Here is a 24,885-nt window from a genome sequence, read left to right as displayed (position 1 = left end):
TTTCTCTTCATATGACAAGGATTAAAGAGGATTTGCCAGTAGATTGTCGACTTGATTCATGATGATGACTGCTAGCTAAGATTTTGAAAGTATGATGTTGACATGATCAGTCTAATCAAAGCTACTGTAGATATAACGTGATTTGACATAATTTCATCTGTGGCCAATGACCTTGAGCCTTCTTGGATGGGCACTTCTAATGTAACTCCAAGGGGCTTGAATTTTCGGTGACGTAGTGTCCCCATGAGTGACAGAACATTGAGCCAATCATGGCGCAACTAGAGAACATTACCAACACATAGGCTCCGTATTTTCCTCTGACTGCCCCACCACCACAGAAAGCACTGAGCTAGGCTGAAGCACCTGCATTTAGGAGCTGCCTTACTCAAGAAAGCAAAAAAGAGACCATGTTTGTATGCAGCTTTATTAAGTCAATGTTTAAAAAAATTTTTTTTACATTGTTTGCAAACTGATATGTGACACGTATTAATGACAAAATAACATGCAAAACAGGCAAGCCTTTCAGGAGGTGGAGCTAAAATATAGACTGCATGAATGATACATAATTGGAACAATAAACATCTAGGCAAACAGTTATTCATTTCACATTGATTTCTGATTAGAATAAATGGCACTTTAGATGCGCCTTATCAAGTGCTTACTATAAGGTACAGCATTGTACCCTGTGCTTCCAATGAACATTGATTATACTAATACAAACAGAGTGAATTGCTACCACATACAACATAGTATACCGTGGTACATTCAAAACATGCACATAGATATAGTGCTGCCCGTTCTAGGCACAGTGCATCCATATTACTTGACATAATGTTGTTCTACTAGTAGTTTTACAGCGTACAGTTCTCTAACTGTACTTGGGACGGATGCAAATATATAAACTGTAAATGGCTTGGATTAATCTATATATAATATCTGTTTATCTGCAAGCTTGTGCAATTGTCCAGTGTAAGAGTGAAATGGAAAGTCAGAGAGAGAGTGATGGGATGGATGGAGAGATTAAAGAGAAAGGTAAAAGTGTTGAGGATCTTTGTCTTCAGGGTCCCTTTGGACAGGTTGAGAACTGAATGTACTCACCATTCTGAAACACAGAAGGAAAAACAGTTAAACGTTGAATTTGGAGCAGTGCTGTTCAATACAAAGACCAGCAGCGATAACTTCAAAGGCATGCTGGCTTTGCAATCTCTGCTACTAATCCACATACTGCATCTCAGAGAACATGTTTGCAGGCACCAGGCGGTCATCATACCAGACATCACAGAGAGACAATCACAAAAGCCAGGCAGACTACCACACAGCAAGGATTTGTGTCACAGTCTAATCGAACTCACCCAGGCAGCCATTTTGTATAATCACCTGTTCAAGCCAGGCTACAACGAGTGATACTCATGTAGATCACACAGAGATGCAACACATCACCATACAATGAGAGGACTGACACAGGTGAGTCACAGCAAAGAGTGAGGCATGACCACCAAGCACAGGAGAACCCAAAGCACTAGCCGTGGCTATTCCAGTGTTACCTCAGCATTAGCTCATAATCAACATGGGGAAAACCCAAAACCACAACATTTACCTCATAATTGTCATCAAACAGAGGCTGGAAGTAAGGAAAAAACATGTAATTGGAGCTCATGGTGAAGATTAATGAAACCATGTCCCTATTCTGTAGCCTACATGGTTTTACTTTAAATCTAGCCCAAATTGAATTTAATATAGTACATTCTGTAGGCTGCCACGGGTGCTTCACGCCACACCACAAGACCATTCATTCACAAGTTTGGATGGTAGTAATGTTTTAGTTGTAGTAAATCTATTGCGAATCTGATAAACATCTATAAAATCCGGTCAAATCTGTTAATACAGGGATGAGATGACACTCATTCTCATGTTGAAAAGTAAAACTATCAAAGTTGTATTACCTCATTTCTTTCATCTGACTGATGCGAGGAAAAAGCACAAGACATAAGTGGTGACAAGGAGGCTTTTAAATGAATGGGAAATTGTAACAAGTTGAAGACAGTAAAAGGTACAGTAAAATATTCTTCACTCCGTTTGATTTCAGTGAGCTCAGGTGGTATGGAGCATGCTTCAAAGTTGGGGAAAGAAGCTCTCTGAATTGAGGCAGAGATGTACAGTGCAATCGGAAAGTATTCAGACCCGTTGACTTTTTCCACATTTTGTTATTTTACAGCCTTATTCTACAATGTATTACATTGTTTTTTCCCCTCAATCTACACATAATACCCCATAATAACAAAGCGAAAACAGGTTTTTATAAATTTGAGCAAATGAATTAAAAATAAAAAACAGAAATACCTTATTTACATAAGTATTCAGACCCTTTGCTATGAGACTCAAAATTGAGCTCAGGTGCATCCTGTTTCCACTGATCATTACATTTACATTTACGTCATTTAGCAGACGCTCTTATCCAGAGCGACTTACAGTTAGTGCATACATTATTATTTTATCGAACCCACAACCCTAGCGTTGCAAACGCCATGCTCTACCAACTGAGCTACATCCCCTGCCGGCCAAATCCCTCCCCTACCCTGGACGACGCTGGGCCAATTGTGCGCGCCGCCCCATGGGTCTCCCGGTCGCGGCCGGCTACGACAGAGCCTGGATTCGAACCAGGATCTCTAGTGGCACAGTTTAGCACTGCGATGCAGTGCCTTAGACCACTGCGCCACTCGGGATCATCCTTGAGATGTTTCTACAACATGATTGGAGTCCATCTGTGGTAAATTCAATTGATTGGATATGATTTGGAAAGGCACACACCTGTCTATATAAGGTCCAACAGTTGACAGTGCATGTCAGAACAAAAACCAAGCCTTGAGGTCGAAGGAATTGTCCGTAGAGCACTGAGACAGGATTGTGTCGAGGCACAGATCTGGGAAAGGGTACCAAAACATTTCTGCAGCATTGAAGGTCCCCAAGAACACAGTGGCCTCCATCATTCTTAAATGGAATGAGTTTGGAACCACCAAGACTCTTCCTAGAGCTGGCCGCCCGGTCAAACTGAGCAATGGGGGGAGAAGGGCTTTGGTCAGGGAGGTGACCAAGAACCTGATGGTCACTCTGACAGAGCTCCAGAGTTCCTCTTTGGAGATGGGAGAACCTTCCAGAATGACAACCATCTCTGAAGCACTCCACCAATCAGGCCTTTATGGTAGAGTGGCCAGACGGAAGCCACTCCTCAGTAAAAGGCACATGACAGCCTGCTTATAGTTTGCCAAAAGGCACCTAAAGGACTCTCAGACCATGAGAAACAAGATTCTCTGGTCTGATGATACCAAGATTGAACCCCTTGGCCTGAATGCCAAGCATCACATCTGGAGGAAACCTGGCACCATCCCTACGGTGAAGCATGGTGGTGGCAGCATCATGCTGTGGGGATGTTTTTCAGTGGCAGGGACTGGGAGACTAGTCAGGATCGAGGGAAAGATTAATTGAGCAATGTACAGAGAGATCCATGATGAAAACCTGCTCCAGAGCGCTCAGGACCTCCGACTGGAGTGAAGGTTCACCTTCCAACAGGACAACAACCCTAAGCACACAGCCAAAGACAACGCAGGAGTGACTTCGGGACAAGTCTCTGAATGTCCTTGAGTGGCCCAGCCAGAGCCCGGACTTGAACCCGATCAAACATCTCTGGAGAGACCTGAAAATAGCTGTGCAGCGACGCTCCCCATCCAACCTGACAGAGCTTGAAAGGATCTAGGAGAAGAATGGGAAACTCCCCAAATACAGGTGTGCCAAGCTTGTAGCGTCATACCCAAGCAGACTCGAGGCTGTAATCGCTGCCAAAGGTGCTTCAACAAAACACTGAGTAAAGGGTCTGAATACTTATGTAATTGTGATATTTCCACTTTTAAAACCTGTTTTTGCTTTGTCATTATGGGGTATTGTGTGTAGATTGATGAGGAGAAAAAAACGATTTAATACATTTTAGAATAAGGCTGTAACGTAACAAAATGTGAGAAAAGTCAAAGGGTCTGAATACTTTCCAGATGCACTGTATGCTGTCGGAGGAGCATAGAGGAGAACAGCAAAGCTAGATGATAGTCCAACTCTTACCTAAGCATGGTCCTGGCTGACCCGGCGAATGAACTCCATCACAACTTCATTCCCCACAGCCTGAGCCTAAGAGAGAGAGGGAAAAGAAAAACCTAACGATCAGTCTTTCATAGTCTGGGTTACCTTTACCGTACATATCCTTTACTATCCATGTTACATAACTAGTCTGGGTTACCTTTACCGTACACATCCTTTACTATCCATGTTACATAACTAGTCTGGGTTACCTTTACCGTACACATCCTTTACTATCCATGTTACATAACTAGTCTGGGTTAACTTTACCGTACACATCCTTTACTGTCCTTGTTACATAACTAGTCTGGGTTAGCTTTACCGTACACATCCATGTTACATAACTAGTCTGGGTTACCTTTACCGTACACATCCTTTACTAGCCATGGTACATAACTAGTCTATGGTTATCTTTACTGTATACATCCTTTACTATTGTTGGGTACTAACTGCTAATCTTCAAATATGAAATATCCTTATTCATGTTACCATATTAGAACTGAGGGTATGGAAATCTACTGAGTGAGAAAGTTAACATTCTGTCAGAACATGTTATTGTTCAATCTCAGGTATCCTATGGAGAGGAGAAGGGTCACAGTCTGGTTCCAGTCAACAGATAAGGTGGGACAGCCGTGAGTTGGGGAGGAGTGAGGAATTTGGGCCAAGGTGAGGTCAGAGGAAGTGAGAAAGAACAGGCATCACTAAAGTCCTGTCTAGCAACAGAGATGTATTGGTTGTCCAGATGTGCAAGGAGGAGACTCAGCGTAGGAGGAAGGTATAAATATATGTGCTTGTGTAAACATCTCTTTGTCTTTGCAGCTGTTTGACCCATTGGGTGAATAAACTTGGTTTGAGCTTTGACTAGTTGTCCATTAGTTTTTCACTCTGTTTGTCAGAACTTAACCCTATCCATGTTACATAACGAGTCTGGGTTACCTTTACCGTACACATCCTTTACTATCCATGTTAAATAACTGTTCTGGCTTAACCCCCTGAAAAAATACTATAGTATACTATGGTATAAACACTATAGTATTCACTGTAGTGTTTTTGCAGGCTAAAGTCAGCAAAAACACTACAGTAAATACTACAGTCCGCAAAAACACTACAGCAAATACTACAGTCTGCATTAATATTTTAATTTTAACAGTAATTATTATAGTATATACTACAGTTTTTTACTACAGTATTTACACTATATTGAACTGTAAATACTACAGTACACAATGGTATCCTACAGTAAATACTGTAGTATTTTTGCGGACTGTAGTATACTGTAGTATTTGCTGTAATGTTTTTGTGGACTGTAGTATTTACTGTAGTGTTTTTGGGGACATTACTATTGTATTTATTATAGTGTTTTTATTTTATTATCTTTGACATAGAAGTGTGGGCTTTCTCCTTGAGGAAACCTACTGGAGAAATGCTAAAAGAGCACATTTTCCATAACCTGTAAGTAAGTAGGACTGGGGTCTGAACAGATAGGCTCAGAGATTCTGCTCTTTTCTATAACCCTGGACATTTACATTTACATTTTAGTCATTTAGCAGACGCTCTTATCCAGAGCGACTTACAGTTAGTGAATACATATATTTTTTTATACTGGCCCCCCGTGGGAATCATACCCACAACCCTGGCGTTGCAAACGCCATGCTCTATCAACTGAGCTACATCCCTGCCGGCCATTCCCTCCCCTACCCTGGACGACGCTGGGCCAATTGTGCACCGCCCATGAGTCTCCCGGTCGCGAATTGGACCCACTCCAATTCGCATACCGCCCTAACAGATGACACAATCTTAATTGCACTTCACACTGCCCTCTCCCACCTGGACAAGAGTGGAAATAACAATGTGAGAATGCTGTTCATAGACTACATCTCAACGTTCAACCCACAGTCCTCTCCAAGATCATCATCAATCTAGGGACCCTGGGACTGAACCCCTCTCTCTGCAACTGGAGGGGACTATGGACTTCCTGACGGGCCGGCCCCAGGTGGTGAAGGTAGGCAAATACACTCCGCCACGCTGACCCTCAACACGGGGGCCCCTCAGGAGTGTGTGATTAATCCCCTCCTGTACTCCCTCTTCACCCACGACTGCGTGGCCACGCACGACTCCAACACCCTCATCAAGTTTGCTGACGACATGACGGTGGTAGGCCTGATCCCGACGGCGATGAGACAGCCTACAGGGAGGAGGTCAGAGACTTGGTAGTGTGGTGCCAGGACAACAACCTCTCCTTCAACGTCAGTAAGACCAATGAGCTGATTGTGGACTATAGGAGAAAGAGGAGAGAGCACGCCACAATCCACATCGACGGGGCTGTTGTGGAGAGGGTTGAGAGCTTCAAGTTCCTTGGCTTCCACATCACTAAGGACTTAACATGGTCCACACACCCCCGCATAGTCATGAAGAGGGCACGGCAGCGCCTCTACTCCCTCAGGAAGTTGAAAAGATTTGGCATGGGCCCTCGGATCCTCAAAAAGTTATACAGCTGCACTATCGAGAGCATCTTGACTGGCTGCATCACCGCTTGGATTGGCAAATGCACCACCCTTGACCGCAAAGCGCTACAGAGGGTGGTGCGGACAGCCCAGTACATCACTGGGGCCAAGCTCCATGCCATCCAGGACCTCTATATCAGGCAGTGTCAGAGGAAGGCTGCTAAATAGCTAGACTGCAAAATAGTCAATGAATGGTTCCCAAACTATATGCACTGTCTATCTTGCACTGACCCTACGCACACTCACGGTTTTGTACTGAGTGTACAAAACATTAGGAACACTCTTTCAATGACAGACTGACCAGGTGAATCCAGGTGAAATCTATAATCCCTTATTGATGTCACCTGTTAAATCCACTTCAATCAGTGTAGAAGGGGAGGAGACAGGTTAAAGAAGGATTTTTAAGCCTTGAGACATGGATTGTGTATGTGTGCCATTCAGAGGGTGAATGGGCAAGAAATAAGATTTAAGTGCCTTTGAACAGGGTATGGTAGTAGGTGCCTGGCGCACCGGTTTGAGTGTGTCAAGAACTGCAATGCTGCTGGGTTTTCCCGTGTGTATCAAAAATGGTCCACCACCCAAAGGACATCCAGCCAACTTGACAGCTGTGGGAAGCATTGGAGTCAACATAGGCCAGCGTCCCTGTGGAATACTTCGACACCTTGTAAAGTCCATACCCTGACAAATTGAGGCTGTTCTGAGGACAAAAGGGGGTGCAACTCAATATTAGGAAGATGTTCCTAATGTTTTGTACACAGTGTACAGTGAGGGAAAAAAGTATTTGATCCCCTGCTGATTTTGTATGTTTGCCCACTGATAAAGAAATGATCAGTCTATAATTTTAATGGTAGGTTTATTTGAACAGTGAGAGACAGTATAACAACAAAGAAATCCTGAAAAACGCATGTCAAAGATGTTATGAATTTATTTGCATTTTAATGAGGGAAATAAGTATTTGACCCCCTCTCAATTAGAAAGATTTCTGGCTCACAGGTGTCTTTTATACAGGTAACGAGCTGAGATTAGGAGCACTCTCTTAATCTCAGCTTGTTACCTGTATAAAGACACCTGTCCACAGAAGCAATCAATAAATCAGATTCCAAACTCTCCACCATGGCCAAGATCAAAGAGCTCTCCATGGATGTCAGGGACAATATTGTAGACCTATACAAGGCTGGAATGGGCTACAAGACCATCGCCAAGCAGCTTGGTGAGAAGGTGACAACAGTTGGTGCGATTATTCGCAAATGGAAGAAACACAAAATACAGTGGGGAAAAAAAGTATTTAGTCAGCCACCAATTGTGCAAGTTCTCCCACTTAAAAAGATGAGAGAGGCCTGTAATGTTCATCATAGGTACACGTCAACTATGACAGACAGAATGAGAAAAAATTATCCAGAAAATCACATTGTAGGATTTTTAATGAATTTATTTGCTAATTATGGTGGAAAATAAGTATTTGGTCAATAACAAAAGTTTCTCAATACTTTGTTATATACCCTTTGTTGGCAATGACACAGGTCAAACGTTTTCTGTAAGTCTTCACAAGGTTTTCACACACTGTTGCTGGTATTTTGGCCCATTCCTCCATGAAGATCTCCTCTAGAGCAGTGATGTTTTGGGGCTGTCGCTGGGCAACACGGACTTTCAACTCCCTCCAAAGATTTTCTATGGGGTTGAGATCTGGAGACTGGCTAGGCCACTCCAGGACCTTGAAATGCTTCTTACGAAGCCACTCCTTTGTTGCCCGGGCGGTGTGTTTGGGATCATTGTCATGCTGAAAGACCCAGCCACGTTTCATATTCAATGCCCTTGCTGATGGAAGGAGGTTTTCACTCAAAATCTCACGATACATGGCCCCATTCATTCTTTCCTTTACACGGATCAGTCGTCCTGGTCCCTTTGCAGAAAAACAGCCCCAAAGCATGATGTTTCCACCCCCATGCTTCACAGTAGGTATGGTGTTCTTTGGATGCAACTCAGCATTCTTTGTCCTCCAAACACGACGAGTTGAGTTTTTACCAAAAAGTTATATTTTGGTTTCATCTGACCATATGACATTCTCCCAATCCTCTTCTGGATCATCCAAATGCACTCTAGCAAACTTCAGATGGGCCTGGACATGTACTGGCTTAAGCAGGGGGAAACGTCTGGCACTACGTCCCTGGCGGCGTAGTGTGTTACTGATGGTAGGCTTTGTTACTTTGGTCCCAGCTCTCTGCAGGTCATTCACTAGGTCCCCCCGTGTGGTTCTGGGATTTTTGCTCACCGTTCTTGTGATCATTTTGACCCCACGGGGTGAGTTCTTGCGTGGAGCCCCAGATCGAGGGAGATTATCAGTGATCTTGTATGTCTTCCATTTCCTAATAATTGCTCCCACAGTTGATTTCTTCAAACCAAGCTGCTTACCTATTGCAGATTCAGTCTTCCCAGCCTGGTGCAGGTCTACAATTTTGTTTCTGGTGTCCTTTGACAGCTCTTTGGTCTTGGCCATAGTGGAGTTTGGAGTGTGACTGTTTGAGGTTGTGGACAGGTGTCTTTTATACTGATAACAAGTTCAAACAGGTGCCATTAATACAGGTAACGAGTGGAGGACAGAGGAGCCTCTTAAAGAAGAAGTTACAGGTCTGTGAGAGCCAGAAATCTTGCTTGTTTGTAGTTGACCAAATACTTATTTTCCACCATAATTTGCAAATAAATTCATTAAAAATCCTACAATGTGATATTCTGGATTTTTTTTCCTCAATTTGTCTGTCATAGTTGACGTGTACCTATGATGAAAATTACAGGCCTCTCTCATCTTTTTAAGTGGGAGAACTTGCACAATTGGTGGCTGACTAAATACTTTTTTTCCCCACTGTAACTGTCAATCTCCCTCGGCCTGGGGCTCCATGCAAGATCTCACCTCGTGGAGTTGCAATGATCATGAGAACGGTGAGGAATCAGCCCAGAACTACACGGAGGATCTTGTCAATGATCTCAAGGCAGCTGGGACCATAGTCACCAAGAAAACAATTGGTAACACACTACGCCATGAAGGACTGAAACCCTGCAGCGCCCGCCAGGTCCCCCTGCTCAAGAAAGCACATATACAGGTCCGTCTGAGGTTTGCCAATGAACATCTGAATGATTCAGAGGAGAACTGGGTGAAAGTGTTGTGGTCAAATGAGACCAAAATCGAGCTCTTTGGCATCAACTCAACTTGCCGTGTTTGGCGAGGCAACAAAGGAGTGGCTCAAGAAGAAGCACATTAAGGTCCTGCAGTGGCCTAGCCAGTCTCCAGACCTTAATCCCATAGAAAATCTGTGGAGGGAGCTGAAGGTTCGAGTTGCCAAACGTCAGCCTCGAAACCTTAATGACTTGGAGAAGATCTGCAAAGAGGAGTGGGACAAAATCCCTCCTGAGTAAACCTGGTGGCCAACTACAAGAAACGTCTGACTTCTGTGATTGCCAACAAGAGTTTTGCCACCAAGTACTAAGTCATGTTTTGCAGACGGGTCAAATACTTATTTCTCTCATTAAAATGCAAAACAATTTATAACATTTTTGACATGCGTTTTTCTGGATTTTTTGGTTGTTATTCTGTCTCTCACTGTTCAAATAAACCTACCATTAAAATTATAGACTAATCATGTCTTTGTCAGTGGGCAAATGTACAAAATCAGTAGGGGATCAAATACTTTTTTCCCCACTGAATATACACACACACTCACACACACTACATTGACACTCCCACACACATACCGACACAACACAAACACACATACATACACACGCACACTTTTACACGCATTTGCTGCTGCTACTCTGTTATAGCAGGAAATAGGTGTGCTGAGCGTGCTGCAGCACCCCTGAAAAATCTAATTAAAAAATCTAATTAAATAATTTGCAGCACCCCCACCCCCAAATTACTTCCCCGGCTATGTACTCTGTTCTTTATTTTACTCTTATTATTATCTATCCTGACGCCTAGTCACTTTACCTTGCCTTCATGTACATGCCTACCTCAAATACCTCGTACCTCTACGCATTGATCTGGTACTCCCTGTATATGTAGGCCGCCATTGTAAGTAAGAATTTGTTCTTAACTGACTTGCTTAGTTAAATAAAGGTTAAATAAAATAAATAAATAAAAATATAGCTTCATTCTTGTGCATTTTATTCCTTGTGTTAGGATTTTATTTGTTTACTCTGGATCATTGGGAAGGGCTCGTAAGTAAAGTCTACACCAGTTGTACTCAGCGCATGTGACAAATAAAATGTGAATTGCAGGGAACAGAATATATGGTCTATACTTGTAGGTTTCTCACTTATGGGTGGCACAAATTGAGATATGGGGGAGGGGAATGGGCAGGGTATATGCAAATTAAATACTGTAGTATTGCTATAGTTTAAAAACGGTAGTGTTTTTGCGGGCAGTAGTGTTTTTGTGGACATTACTGTAGCATTTACTACAGTGTTTTTTGTGTGGATAATACAGTAGTATTTACTATAGTATTCTACAGTATACTAAAAAATTATATAGTAAGTACTACACATGATCGAGGGATACTACAGTGTGTAGTATAGTATTCAACAGTACACTACAAAATTCTATAGTAAGCTGTAGTAGTTTTTTATGTGGGACCTTAACCGTACTCATCCTTTACTATTCATGTTTGTAAGCAGGAGAGAGGCTCCCAGTCCCAAACACTCACCACCTCCATGGCCGTCTGCCCATTGTAGCCTCGTGTGTTCAGCTCTCCCCCGGCCAGGTGCCACATTTCCAGGCCCTCTGTGTCAGCCCTGGATGCCAGACTTTAACACATCAAACACCACCAGGGAATTATTCAAGTGGTTTCATGATAAAGGGAGTAAAACAACCAGATATCTACAGTAATAACATCAAGTTGTATTGTATAATCACACTAAACACACTCCTTGATTATGAAAAGGACTATGAGTATGCTTGTTTGCTTCCAGAGACAAAGGCCTTGCATCTAGTAAAAGACAAAATCTCTCCCGCTCCCTTTTCTAAAAGTGAGGATACCAGCCAGACAGAGCAGTTCATGGTTCTGTGGTGTTGGTGACGTTTGGATGCTGCAGAGGTCCAAAGCTATGCTGTCAGGGAGCATTTCAAGTGTTTACGTAAGACAACTGGGACAACTGGTCGTACCTGCACAAACTATGTAGGATGGGTCTTTGGGCAATGCATGTGTGAGAAAGTGCTGTGTGTGTCTCACCTGCACAGCTCTGAGCCTGCATTATTCAGCTCATCCCTGGAGAAATGGGCTCCTGTCTTTCTCAGCAGCTTCACCACCTCTTTGTGTCTGAATGGACAGAGAGACAGACAGACAGACATAGAGATATGACAAACAGTTTTCGAATACAGATGATATATACAGTGTACTACAATCAAGGAAAAGATGACGCGTGCAAAGCAAAATCAAGCTCACAGTGCGAGTCAGAGATCAGTTCAACTGAAACCATTAGGTATGCTTTATTATGACTGCAATGTGCATTAGTCATATTTCTAACAAGTTTTCATAGTCTCTGCTGACAGTGACAAGTTGTGGCACTGTGACTGGGTGCTAAACGAGTAGGGACAAGTTCCCCCACAGTTAACCACCCACATATGGAGCCTGAGCAGAACGTCTCAGCAGCTCCAAGGATGCACTACACAATGGTGGAGACAAAAGGCACAGCTTCATGTCCAGAATCTTGATTTTCATAGAATTTAAACTTAGAACATCCATCAAATGTTTAAGAGGTTAAATGGACACTACGTTATGAGTTGGTCATGCACGTTTAGCTCTACTTTGAGATAGGGTTTGGCCATAGAGACAGTGGCAAGCCTAGGCTAATGTATTTCAGTCCTTTTGTTAGAGACAAGGTACTGTTTCTGTTATCCATGAAACTGAGGACAGGCAGGTAAGACTGGTTCAAGACACTACCCTTCGTTGTACTGCGTTTCAATCCTTATATGGTCATCGGGAAGGAACAATAGTTGGCTTTTGAAATGTGGTTTAAACTTAGGAGGAAATTACATAAAGACAAACAAAAAAAAGAAATCCATGTCTGAAATAAAATGGTTATTTATTTCAAGTAACTCTTACAAAATGGAACATATTGCATTATCACTTGTAACAAAACAGAGATTTTGACAGTGTAAGAGAGCCAGAATGGGACATGGCTATTTCCCCAAGCAAGCAGGTGTCAGAGGTTAATTATGCTGCCAGGTTGAACATCCCATTCTGCCCTTCAGTACCAAGACAACATGGGCATGCCTATGCCTGCCCTTCCAACGGTTTATAGTCACCTCTCTCAATGCTTGCTCACACACAAACACACACACACACACACACACACACACACACACACACACACACACACACACACACACACACACACACACACACATTAGAATTGGCTACTAGGGGCTTGAATCATAAGGGATGGGTGAACATCTACTGTAGAGGCAAAGCTGTTAGGACATATCATACTCCATTCCCCCCAAAATGTAAAGCTCTTGTCTTGACCCACGTTAGCTCAATCTTACCTGAAGCGTACAGCGTTGTGCAGGGGTGTGTCCCCATAGCGATCTCTGGCATAGACGCTGGCTCCCTGGCCCAGTAGATACTGCACCACTTTGAGGTGGCCCTCACAGGCAGCGATGTGCAGAGGGGTGCGTCCATCATAGTCCCCCAGACTCAGGTTACTGCCCTGATGACAAGAAACACATTACATACTGTAGGTTACGTTGCCATGGTATCACTGTGTATTATAAAACAGTGCATTGAGGTATCAAACCCATGTAGTGAATGTTGTGCTACACATTTACCTGGTGCATACCTTTCTGAACGGTGACAGTGGCCGTGTCTGAATACCCGTACTTGTGTTCTAAATAGTAGGCCTTTTTTGGTATGCAAAAATAGAAAGTTTGATAGTATGTGACATTTCACAATGTAGTATGCTTAAATGCCATGTCATACTCATTTTGGCTTTTCGTCTAGTAGAATTCGCTGCACACTATTTAGGAAGACAATCGTCTTTCCAGACCCACGTGTGTTTGACAGCAAGCAGCTGGTAATCATATAAGTGGATGCGCTGTTCCAAAAGGAACGTATGGCGGGAATCAATGTAATTGCGCATTAGATGACGTATTCTAAGTATGGATGAGCCTAGCGTGTTGATATTTGTTGCTTACTGCATTCGTTTTCACTAAACAGTACTGCTAAATAGTATGTAGTACGATTAGTACACAGCATGTCGATTTAGTAAGTAGTAGGGAAGACAGATTTCGGACACGGACAGTTTCATCTTGAATTGATAGATAATTTCTTTTTAAAAGAGTAGCCAACCCATTCCTCTATTCATACTGAAATATACCCCCTATAAAATAAGCTCCAAAAGAACAAATAAGTAGGTTATTTAAAATGAAATTGACTGGAAACACTAGGCAATCATCCTCATGTCAAAAGTTCACTGCAAAGGAGACCAAATCAAAATCTATCTTTGCATCTAACACAGTATGACTACTGAGACTCCAGTCGGCTATCTCATGAAACTCAGCAGGAATCTTTGGTACGCACTGCACTGGCCGGTTCAACCAGATGTACCGTGGGACTAAGGGAGTAATACAATCACACACATTTGACAGTGCAAAGTCTGTATTATCAGTCTGGGAACATGCGTGTCTTAGAACACTAACAACATATGGACTGAACTCTGTCCTACTGACAGTAAACATGTTGTTAGAACATGCGTTTTCTACTCCCCACCTCCCCCTTATAAAATATGAGGTTGTTGCAGTGATTATTTTTACTAACAGACATTGTAACAGGTTGTATTTAAATAACTGTTCCTCACCATCAACTTTATGGCATCTAAGGCCTCCACGTCTCCAATCTTAGAAGCAGCACAAGCTAAGCTGGGGTTAAGGGCATCCCTTATGGCTTCTAGCTCCTGGAAACATCAGTAGAGAAACATCATGACAACACAAAGGCTGACAATCAGTAAAGGAATGTTTTATGTAATGTGTTATGAGTGACGTAAAAAATACACTATAAAGTTGGATTCAACACATTCAAAAAAATCTACTTTAGACGAGTGGCGAGACAATTTCAGATGATGGCTTATGACATTCTTCCCCTAGCGCTGGGCATTAAAACGACTTGAGAAAGTAGTTTTTTGTACTTCAATGGGAGCTCTGTTCTCTCAGATAAGCCAGAGCCTGATAAAAACCTGTTAGGTGGAAAGTAACCCTGCAGTCTCAGTGGTGATGACAGTGTGTGTGTATGTGTGATGTGGCCGGCAGTGAGGTGGCCTCACCTCCTTACAACTGATGTTCAGGGAATTGGCGATGACCTGAATGAAGTGACTGTTGCTCAGAGTGAGCTTGGCCCCGTGCAGATCAGCGATCATCTCCCCCCGCATGTTCTGACTCAGCATCTGGACACGTAACACACAGAGAGCACAACACAGACACAGTCAGGGCAACACAGACAGCACAACACAGACACAGTCAGGGTAACACAGACAGCACAACACAGACACAGTCAGGGAAACACAGACAGCACAACACAGACACAGTCAGGGCAACACAGACACAGTCAGGCATGATCAAAGATGTCATCAGCTTGTCACTTCTATGATCCTTTTATCTCCATGTGAATCATCTCTGATTTCTACCTCTGTTTACATTCTAATTTGTTTCATACATAGGACTCACGGAGATGTCACTAGGGTTGGGCTTCAGAATTCTCTCTACAAGGGGCAAACATTGTGTAGTGATTGAAGGACTGTGCGTTTAGACTGTGAATCCTACCTTCCTCTTGTCCTCTATGCTGAGCTCCTTGGCCAGCACGTAGGACAGCTTGCACAGGGCAGCCTCAGGAGTCATGTCACTGCCTGCCACCAGCCCTGCGTCACTCAGGGCCTGAGGGAACCAGGAAGAAACGTTAAGAACACACATCCATCTTCATCCTACTCTCCCACTAAACATACATGGTCTTCTGGTCTACCTTTCCGGTGGCATATAATGTGGTGACAGAACCCCTCAGACACTGGGTGCAGTTGACCATGATCACGCCCCTCTCTGTGGCATTCCGGAACTCCTCCAGCAGGTCAGCACGGTTGTCAGGGGCGTTACCACTACCGTACGTCTCCAGGACGATGCCCTCCATGGGCACCTGCAGGAAGGACTTCACCTGTAGAGAAAGAGAGAGCGAGATGAGAGGCCATTTTAGCCTGTCTGGTGGGAAAAGATAGGGAGAGAAGTGTACAGAGCTAGGATAGGGTTTAACAACAGGCCCAGACCTCACCAGCCCCCCCAGCCCATCTGGTGCCCATGCCACCCGGGCTGTCTCTCAGTCTCAGGGTGATTCACTGGCTCTAGGAAAGCTCTTTACCACACCAGCCCTGGCATCTGGAGAGGAGATGGCTCAATGGCCAGGCAGGGGGAACCATTATATTCAAGGTGTTTAGAGACAGCGTCATTTCACCTGGCAACGCTTGGACCTTAGACCTAACTTGAGGAGGTAGGGAATTATAGCAAGAGCTGGGCATGTAGATGAGGGATATACATTTTTAAATATAGTATACATTTAATCTAATTTTTTATTGTCCTATCATGATGTAAAGATCCCCAACCCTATATCCTGGACACCCACCTGAGTGACCCATACACCAAAGAGAAGTTCCCATCTATTTTATGGACCTGCTGTGAGTATGCAGCCTAAACAGAGAAATAAATGCGGTCAGAGACCTACTTGAGCAGCACCGCCCCCTCAAGATTCTGAGCCTGCCTGGCAGGGTTGGTCCTACAAAGCCAGAGCCCCCTGATGGTAGAGCATTATATACAAGGACATTCTCAAAGCTGCTAATGAGAACCTTGACAACCTTTTACCTAGCCGGTGGGGATTCCGGTGGGGTACCCCCACCCAGGTAGTGGCAGTGCTGGCAACACTGGCTGCAGTAACCCATGGGGAGGGGGTCACACTCGGACAATCAGAGAGGGGGTTTATCATTGTGGCCCAGGTGGCACAAAATAATCAAAGGTCTGACTGCACGGAGATGCTTGGGAAAAATTGTTACAACGGGGCACCAGAGTGTTTGTGTCTCAGGTGAAGAGGGTGGATCTGATCTCCATCACCTAGGACTTGACATAGATTAAGTAGATTAATCAAATCTCACATTGTTGTCAATTTCTGCTCAATGTTGCATGCTTTCTCAATCAACTGTACCTGTATGTGCACTCGTAAATCAGGTCCTTTCTTGAGTTGGGCTCTGGGATATAACAACCGTTGAGTATCTGATTTTATGGTGGATTGTGGAGGAGGGGGGTTGAGTGTGTTGGGGTATGTGAGTATGTGCGTGTGTGTTTGTCCGGCGTCTGTTGTGGGGGGGGGGGGGGGGGGGACGAAATATACTTCTCCCATGGGCAAAGAAATTCAAAAGGGGTGATGATATTAATTAATAGTAATTTCGATTCGAATGTGCAAATTGTCCAAATAGAAATGCAAGGTAGATGGATTATTTTAAATATGTTATTGGACAATAAACAGATATGGCTCATTAACATTTACGGACCAAATAATGATGATCCACACTTCTTTGACAATATATATAATTAATTATCAACCCTGCAAGCAATTCAAGACAATATTATTATGGTGGGGGATTATAATACTGTTTTAAATAGCTCAATGGACCATAAAGGAAATCACACTACAAACAATCCCCCTCATGCTCTTAAGGAAATTGTGAATGTCATGGATACATTAGAACTAGTAGATATATGGAGGTTTAAATATCCTGATCTAGTGAGATATACATGGCGGAGACTCAATCAAGCTAGTCGTCTTGACTTCTTTCTTATCTCATTCTCATTGGCACCAAAAGTTTTAAAAGTGTTGATAGGGGACAGAATGCGGCCGGACCATCATATAATTGGCATATACATTACTCTTACTGAATTTCCACATGGGCGAGGATATTGGACATTTAATCAAAGCCTATTGGATGATAATTAATTTTTAACTAGGACAAAGGAATTTATAACTGACTTTTTCCGACATAACATAGGTACAGCAAATCCCCTTATTGTATGGGACACCTTTAAATGTGCCTTTAGAGGCCATGCAATTCAGTACTCATCTCGAAAACAAAAGCAATTTAGGTCAAAAGAGTTATAATATATAATATAATAATAATAATATAATATAATAAGTTATTTATAAGTTTATACTAACAAAGGAATTAGAAAGTCTAACAGAACAGATAGATGGCAATAAAAACAGTAACATAGAGGCTCAGAATAAATTAGAAGAAAAACAAAAAGAAATGGAGAAACTTATTCAAGAAAGTGTAATATATTATAAAAATAAAGCAAACTGGATGGAATATGGGGAAAAATGCACCAAATTATTTTTTTATCTTCAACATAGGAATGCTACCAAAAATAATTTAATGAAACTGGTTACAATTAACCCATGATTCACCAAATTATATCTTGAAGGAGGAAACAAGGTACTTTAAGCATATGTTTTCGTTTCAGTCACCTCCATCTCCTCTAACTGAAGCTAATTGTAGAGATGTTTTTTCTATTGATAATGTAAAATTAACAGAAACAGAAAGACTCATGTGAAGGTGAAATTACAGAGGAGGAACTTCTGAATGCAATTAAAGACTTTAAGTCCGGGAAAACCCCAGGGTTGGATGGCATACCAGTCGAAGTATACCAAACCTTTTTTGATATACTAAGAGGACCATTATTAGAATGTTTTAACCACTCCTATGTAAATGATAGATTATCTGACACTCAAGAAGAAGATCTCATTATTACTGAAACAGGATACAAGTGGAAAATATAAAGATCCAGTCCATTAAAAAAATTGTAGGTGTTGTGATTGTAGGTGTTGTGATGCAAAAATTCTAGCAAAATGTATAGCGCATAGAATTAAAAAGTTATTGTTGGATATTATTCATTCTAATCAGACAGGTTTTTTACATGGAAGATACATTGGAGATAATATAAGGCAAGTATTGGAAACAATAGAACATTATGGAAAATATGATAAACCAGCCCTGCTATTTATAGCAGACTTCGAAAAGGCATTTGATAAAGTACGACTGGGGTTTATATATAAATGCCTGGAGCATTTCAATTTTGGTGAATCTCTTATAAAACGGGTCAAAATCATGTATAGTAACCCTAGGTGTAAAATAGTAAATAATGGCTATTTCTCAGAATGTGTTAAACTGTCAACAGGAGTGAAACAAGATTGTCCACTATCGGCATTTCTATTTATTGTGGCCATCGAGATGTTAGCTATTAAAATCAGATCCAACAATAATATCAGGGGATTAGAAATCCAGGGCTTAAAAACAAAGGTGTCATTGTACGCAAAGGTATCATTGTACGCTGATGATCATGTTTTCTTTTAAATCCACAACTAGAATCACTCCACAGCCTCATAGAGGATCTAGATACATCTAACCTCTCTGGATTACAACCAAATTATGACAAATGTACTATATTACGTATTGGATCAATTCAAAATAAAATTGTTACATTGCCATGTAGTTTACCAATAAAATGGTCTGATGGTGATGTGGATATACTCGGAATGCATATCCCAAAGGAAATAAATGATCTCACTTCAATAAATTATAATAGAAAGTTAGCAAAAATAGATAAGATCTTGCTACCATGGAAAGGTGGGTGCCTGTCAATTTGTGGAAAAATCCCCCTGATTAACTCTTTAGTATTATCCCAGTTTACCTATTTGCTTATGGTCTTGCCTACACCTAGCGAACAGTTTTTTAATTATATGAGAAAAAAATATTCAATTTTATTTGGAACGGCAAGCCAGACAAAATTAAACGGGCCTATTTATATAATGAATATGAATTCGGAGGACAGAAATTATTAAATATTAAAGCATTAGACCTATCACTAAAAGCTTCAGTCATACAAAAATTATACTTAAATCCGAACTGGTTCTCTAGCAAACTAGTAAGATTGTCTCACCCAATGTTCAAGAATGGCCTTTTTCCCTTTATTCAGATTACAAACACTCACTTTCAGTTATTTGAAAGGGAAATCATCTCCCAGATATCACTATTTCTAAAACAAGCCATAGAAAGTTAGTTGCAATTTCAATTTAATCCTCAGATTAAACGGAAACGACAGAACAAATAATGCAACAAATATTGCGCCAACAGTTGTTGCCTTCCCACCAAGCTGCTTGCCTATTGTCCTGTAGCCCATTCCAGCCTTGTGGAGGTCTACAATTTTATCCCTGATGTCCTTACACAGCTCTCTGGTCTTGGCCATTGTGGAGAGGTTGGAGTCTGTTTGATTGAGTGTGTGGACAGGTGTCTTTTATACAGGTAACGCGTTCAAACAGGTCCAGTTAATACAGGTAATGAGTGAAGAACAGGAGGGCTTCTTAAAGAAAAACTAACAGGTCTGTGAGAGCCGGAAATCTTACTGGTTGGTAGGTGATCAAATACTTATGTCATGCAATAAAATGCAAATTAATTACTTAAAAATCATACAATGTGATTTTCAGGATTTGTGTTTTCGATTCCGTCTCTCACAGTTGATGTGTACCTATGATAAAAATTACAGACCTCTACATGCTTTGTAAGTAGGAAAACCTGCAAAATCGGCAGTGTATCAAATACTTGTTCTCCCCACTGTATGTCATGCAATAAAATGCAAATTAATTACTTAAAAATCATACAATGTGATTTTCTGGATTTTTGTTTTAGATTCTGTCTCTCACAGTTGAAGTGTACCTATGATAATAATTACAGACCTCTACATGCTTTGTAAGTAGGAAAACCTGCAAAATCGGCAGTGTATCAAATACTTGTTCTCCCCACTGTATATATATGTATGTATGTGTGTGTATATATATATATATATAAACATGGGGGATTGGAAGTGATGCAGATAATTACATTGATGGAAGTTACAATCTATCTGCAATATTAAGCTGATCTATCCCCCCCCCCCAAAAAAAAAAAAAAAGAAGAAAAAGAGCTGGGCATGGCCCCATATCTTCCATTGGATTTCGGATCAAGCCTCTAGCTAGCCAAGAATGTGTGCAACACAGATTCCTAAATAACCCCCATGATGGCAGAGACAGTGGAAGGCAGAGGAGAGCTTGGTGCATAATCAAAAAAGAATCAAGTGATAAAAACGGATAAAAAAGCAACATGGCCAGCATCGGCAGAGGGACCAGATTGAGACAGTAAAGCCATACTCCCCTCAGTCTGTAGATATGGAGGTGTATCTAAGTGTTTAAATGTTGGTGGGTAATTGGACATGCCCCATAACCCTGTCTAATTTTTCACTTGGCTAAGTGCTGCTGGCAACCCCAGAGCAGATCCTGGCTGTATGCAGACCACTTGGAACGCCCACATGATGCTGGCTTGTGAGAAAACACAGTATGGCCTTCATGAGAGGATTCACCACAACAGAGATGAAGAGTTTTAGATGAAGATGGCTCCAAATGGGGATGTCCTGATTTACTCTTTCTACAACAGGATATTACTATACTGAACAGAAATATAAACGCAACATGTAAAGTGTTGGTCCCATGTTTCATGAGCTGAAATAAAAGATCCCAGACATTTTCCATATGCACAAAAAGCTTATTTCTCTCAAATGTTTGTTTACATCCCTGTTAGTGAGCATTTCTCCTTTGCTAAGATAATCCATCCACCTGACAGGTGTGGCATATCAAGAAGCTGATTAAACAGCATGATCATTACACAGGTGCACCTTGTGCTGGGGACAATAAAAGGCCTGCTGAAAAAGATTGGCATGCTGACTGCAGGAATGTCTACCAGAGCTGTTGGCAGACAATTTAATGTTCATTTCTCTACCATAAGCCACCTTCAACGTTGTTTTAGCGAATTTGGCAGTATGTCCAACCGGCCTCACAACCACAGACCACATGTAACCATGCCAGCCCAGGACCTCCACATTCGGCTTCTTCACCTGCGGGATCGTCTGAGACCAGCCACCCGGACAGCTGATGAAACTGAGGAGTATTTCTGTCTGAAATAAAACCCTCTTGTGGTGAAAAACTAATTCTGATTGTCTGGGTCTGGCTGCGCCCCTGCCCAGACATGTGAAATCCATATATTAGGGCCTAATTTATTTATTTCAATTGACTGATTTCCTTATATGAACTGTAACTCAGTAAAATCGTTTAAATTGTTGCATATATATTTTTGTTCAGTATATTTTACTTTCAGTATTACTGAAGTAGGAAGACAGTTGTGGTTTAATGATGTGGTTAAATGGGCAACAGGAACAGGGCAGAGCCACTATCCACCCCTCCTCACCTCCACCCCATCCCCACCCTGGGAAGCCTCTTACAGTCACTGTAGTGATGCCTGGGAAGAGCCGCAGCAGACCCACGTTACGGTTCATCGGAGTGCTCACTCTGAACTGTGTGGTCGTGTTCGCCCTCCTCACCGTGTCCCAGTTAACTGCGGGGGAGAGGGAGAGAGTTCAGTGAAAACATCCATCTATCGGCCACATCAAAGATTTGACTTGATATAGATATGAGTACATAACAGGACAGAGCCAGTATGATTACTTTTAATATCTACTTCAGCGGTGGCCAGAGGAGAAAGGTTAGGAGAGTTGAAGGCATAGAAACTCCCAGCGTCCACCTTGGTCACACGGTTCCCTCGGTACAGCTTGTGATGGAAATACAGACAAACCTACAGAGAATCAGATGGGGAATGAATGAAACCTCATAATAGATCATCTATACTATGGGTGTAGTATATATATATATATATATATATATATATATATATATATATATATATATATATATATATATATATATATATATATTCCCTTCAACAGCCACAATGCTAAGGTAAATTAGCGCTTGGCTATTTTGTGCTATTGATTTAACAGAGCATATGACAGAGCCTTTGATAAAACGCAATTACAACTACATTTCCTCATATCTTCATTTAAAATGTATAATTCCATATTTATTGATAGCAGCACATTCTCTAGATACAGCATTAGATAAAGGCCTCAGAGAGTGTGTACGTGAGTTATTCTGTGACTCTTAAAGACAAACGCCCTTTGACACAACTCTGAAGTATCATCTGGCAGTTTCAGGTCAGGTCCTGTATTGCGACACTCACACATTCTCATGCTTTACTGAACAGTCTTGTTAGACAAGAGGTTTAAGGCTTTTGGTGCCTATTGTCTGACAACATAGTTCATCCTCACACCTTTATCAATCAGGTATGACATAGCCTCTACTATCTCAGTGGATTTGATTTATGTTGAAATTCACATGAAGTTATATCACAAAAGCTCTTATCCACAACAGCCTAAAAAGCTAGACAGACACTCTTCAAGATGAAAAATAATTTAAATATGAAAGACATGCAATGGGGAATTGGTCTGATATAAATAATAGCAACTGGGAATTAAGGATTTTCTTCATCAACACTTGATGATTCAACATAAATTCACATTCAAAAACAAGTACAGGTGACTTGCAGGCAACTGAGCTACCAAGAAGCCTCCCTGCACTACTCACCTCAGGAATCACAAACTGACCGGCGATCAGCAGCGCCCCCAAGAGGTTGTCTATTCCATCGTTCCTCATCTCATAGATCGGCACCTGCAAGAGGTCATACAGTGAGAAATTATCAGTCTATAATTTTAATGGTAGGTTTATTTGAACAGTGAGAGACAGAATAACAACAACAAAATCCAGAAAAACGCATGTCACAAATGTTATACATTTATTTGCATTTTAATGAGGTAAATAAGTATTTTACCCCCTCTCAATCAGAAAGATTTCTGGCTCCCAGGTGTCATTTATACAGGTAACGAGCTGAGATTAGGAGCACACTCTTAAAGGGAGTGCTCCTAATCTCAGTTTGTTACCTATATAAAAGACACCTGTCCACAGAAACAATCAATCAATCAGATTCCAAACTCTCCACCATGGCCAAGACCATAGAGCTCTCCAAGGATGTCAGAGACAAGATTGTAGACCTACACAAGGCTGGAATGGGCTACAAGACCATCGCCAAGCAGCTTGGTGAGAAGGTGACAACAGTTGGTGCGATTATTCGCAAATGGAAGAAACACAAAAGAACTGTCAATCTCCCTCGGCCTGGGGCTCCATGCAAGATCTCACCTTGTGGAGTTGCAATGATCATGAGAACGGTGTGGAATCAGCCCAGAACTACACGGGAGGATCTTGTCAATGATCTCAAGGCAGCTGGGACCATAGTCACCAAGAAAACAATTGGTAACACACTACGCCGTGAAGGACTGAAATCCTGCAGCGCCCGCAAGGTCCCCCTGCTCAAGAAAGCACATATACAGGCCCGGCTGAAGTTTGCCAATGAACATCTGAATGATTCAGAGGAGAACTGGGTGAAAGTGTTGTGGTCAGATGAGACCTAAAATCGAGCTCTTTGGCATCAACTCAACTCGCCGTGTTTGGAGGACGAGGAATGCTGCCTATGACCCCAAAAACACCATCCCCACCATCAAACATGGAGGTGGAAACATTATGCTTTGGGGGTGTTTTTCTACTATGGGGACAGGACAACTTCACCGCATCAAAGGGACGATGGACGGGGCCATGTACCATCAAATCTTGGATGAGAACCTCCATCCCTCAGCCAGGGCATTGAAAATGGGTCATGGATAGGTATTCCAGCATGACAATGATCCAAAACACACGGCCAAGGCAACAAAGGAGTGGCTCAAGAAGAAGCACATTAAGGTCCTTGAGTGGCCTAGCCAGTCTCCAGACCTTAATCCCATAGAAAATCTGTGGAGGGAGCTGAAGGTTCGAGTTGCCAAATGTCAGCCTCGAAACCTTAATGACTTGGAGAAGATCTGCAAAGAGGAGTGGGACAAAATCCCTCCTGAGATGTGTGCAAACCTGGTGGCCAACTACAAGAAACGTCTGACCTCTGTGATTGCCAACAAGGGTTTTGCCACCAAGTACTAAGTCATGTTTTGCAGAGGGGTCAAATACTTATTCCCCTCATTAAAATGCAAATCAATTTATAACATTTTGACATGTGTTTTTCTTGATTATTTTTTTGTTATTCTGTCTCTCACTGTTCAAATAAACCTACCATTAAAATTATAGACTGATCATGTCTTTGTCAGTGGGCAAACTTACAAAATCAGTAGGGGATCAAATACTTTTTTCCCCTCACTGTATAAACAACATATCACCCTTCTGTTATC

General features: G+C 42.0%; 1 protein-coding gene across 5 annotated transcripts in view; it reads right to left on the bottom strand.

Annotated features, from left to right (window-relative positions):
* Nucleotides 1–415: 415 nt before the first annotated feature.
* The window catches only part of LOC311102389 (60 kDa lysophospholipase-like), a 51,387-nt gene continuing 26,917 nt past the window's right edge, over nucleotides 416–24,885 (bottom strand). For 2 of the 5 annotated variants that reach the window (XM_084143716.1, XM_084143717.1), the window contains exons 5-15: nucleotides 23,204–23,287; nucleotides 22,229–22,355; nucleotides 22,006–22,118; nucleotides 15,629–15,814; nucleotides 15,433–15,543; nucleotides 14,937–15,056; nucleotides 14,475–14,570; nucleotides 13,165–13,328; nucleotides 11,849–11,935; nucleotides 11,324–11,423; nucleotides 416–4,173 (exon numbers count right to left, since the gene is read on the bottom strand). In XM_084143716.1, the coding sequence (XP_083999842.1) occupies nucleotides 4,108–4,173; nucleotides 11,324–11,423; nucleotides 11,849–11,935; nucleotides 13,165–13,328; nucleotides 14,475–14,570; nucleotides 14,937–15,056; nucleotides 15,433–15,543; nucleotides 15,629–15,814; nucleotides 22,006–22,118; nucleotides 22,229–22,355; nucleotides 23,204–23,287 (1,254 nt within the window). In that variant the 3' untranslated portion in view covers nucleotides 416–4,107. The remainder of the gene's footprint in view (nucleotides 4,174–11,323; nucleotides 11,424–11,848; nucleotides 11,936–13,164; nucleotides 13,329–14,474; nucleotides 14,571–14,936; nucleotides 15,057–15,432; nucleotides 15,544–15,628; nucleotides 15,815–22,005; nucleotides 22,119–22,228; nucleotides 22,356–23,203; nucleotides 23,288–24,885) is intronic. The other 3 variants (XM_084143715.1, XM_084143713.1, XM_084143714.1) reach the window with 3 other exon arrangements.

The sequence above is a fragment of the Coregonus lavaretus genome (assembly GCF_964263955.1).
Source record: "Coregonus lavaretus genome assembly, chromosome: 27".
In the NCBI taxonomy this organism is placed as follows: domain Eukaryota; kingdom Metazoa; phylum Chordata; class Actinopteri; order Salmoniformes; family Salmonidae; genus Coregonus; species Coregonus lavaretus.
Note: the sequence above shows the minus strand (reverse complement) of the source record. Positions and strands in the feature narration are given on the sequence as shown.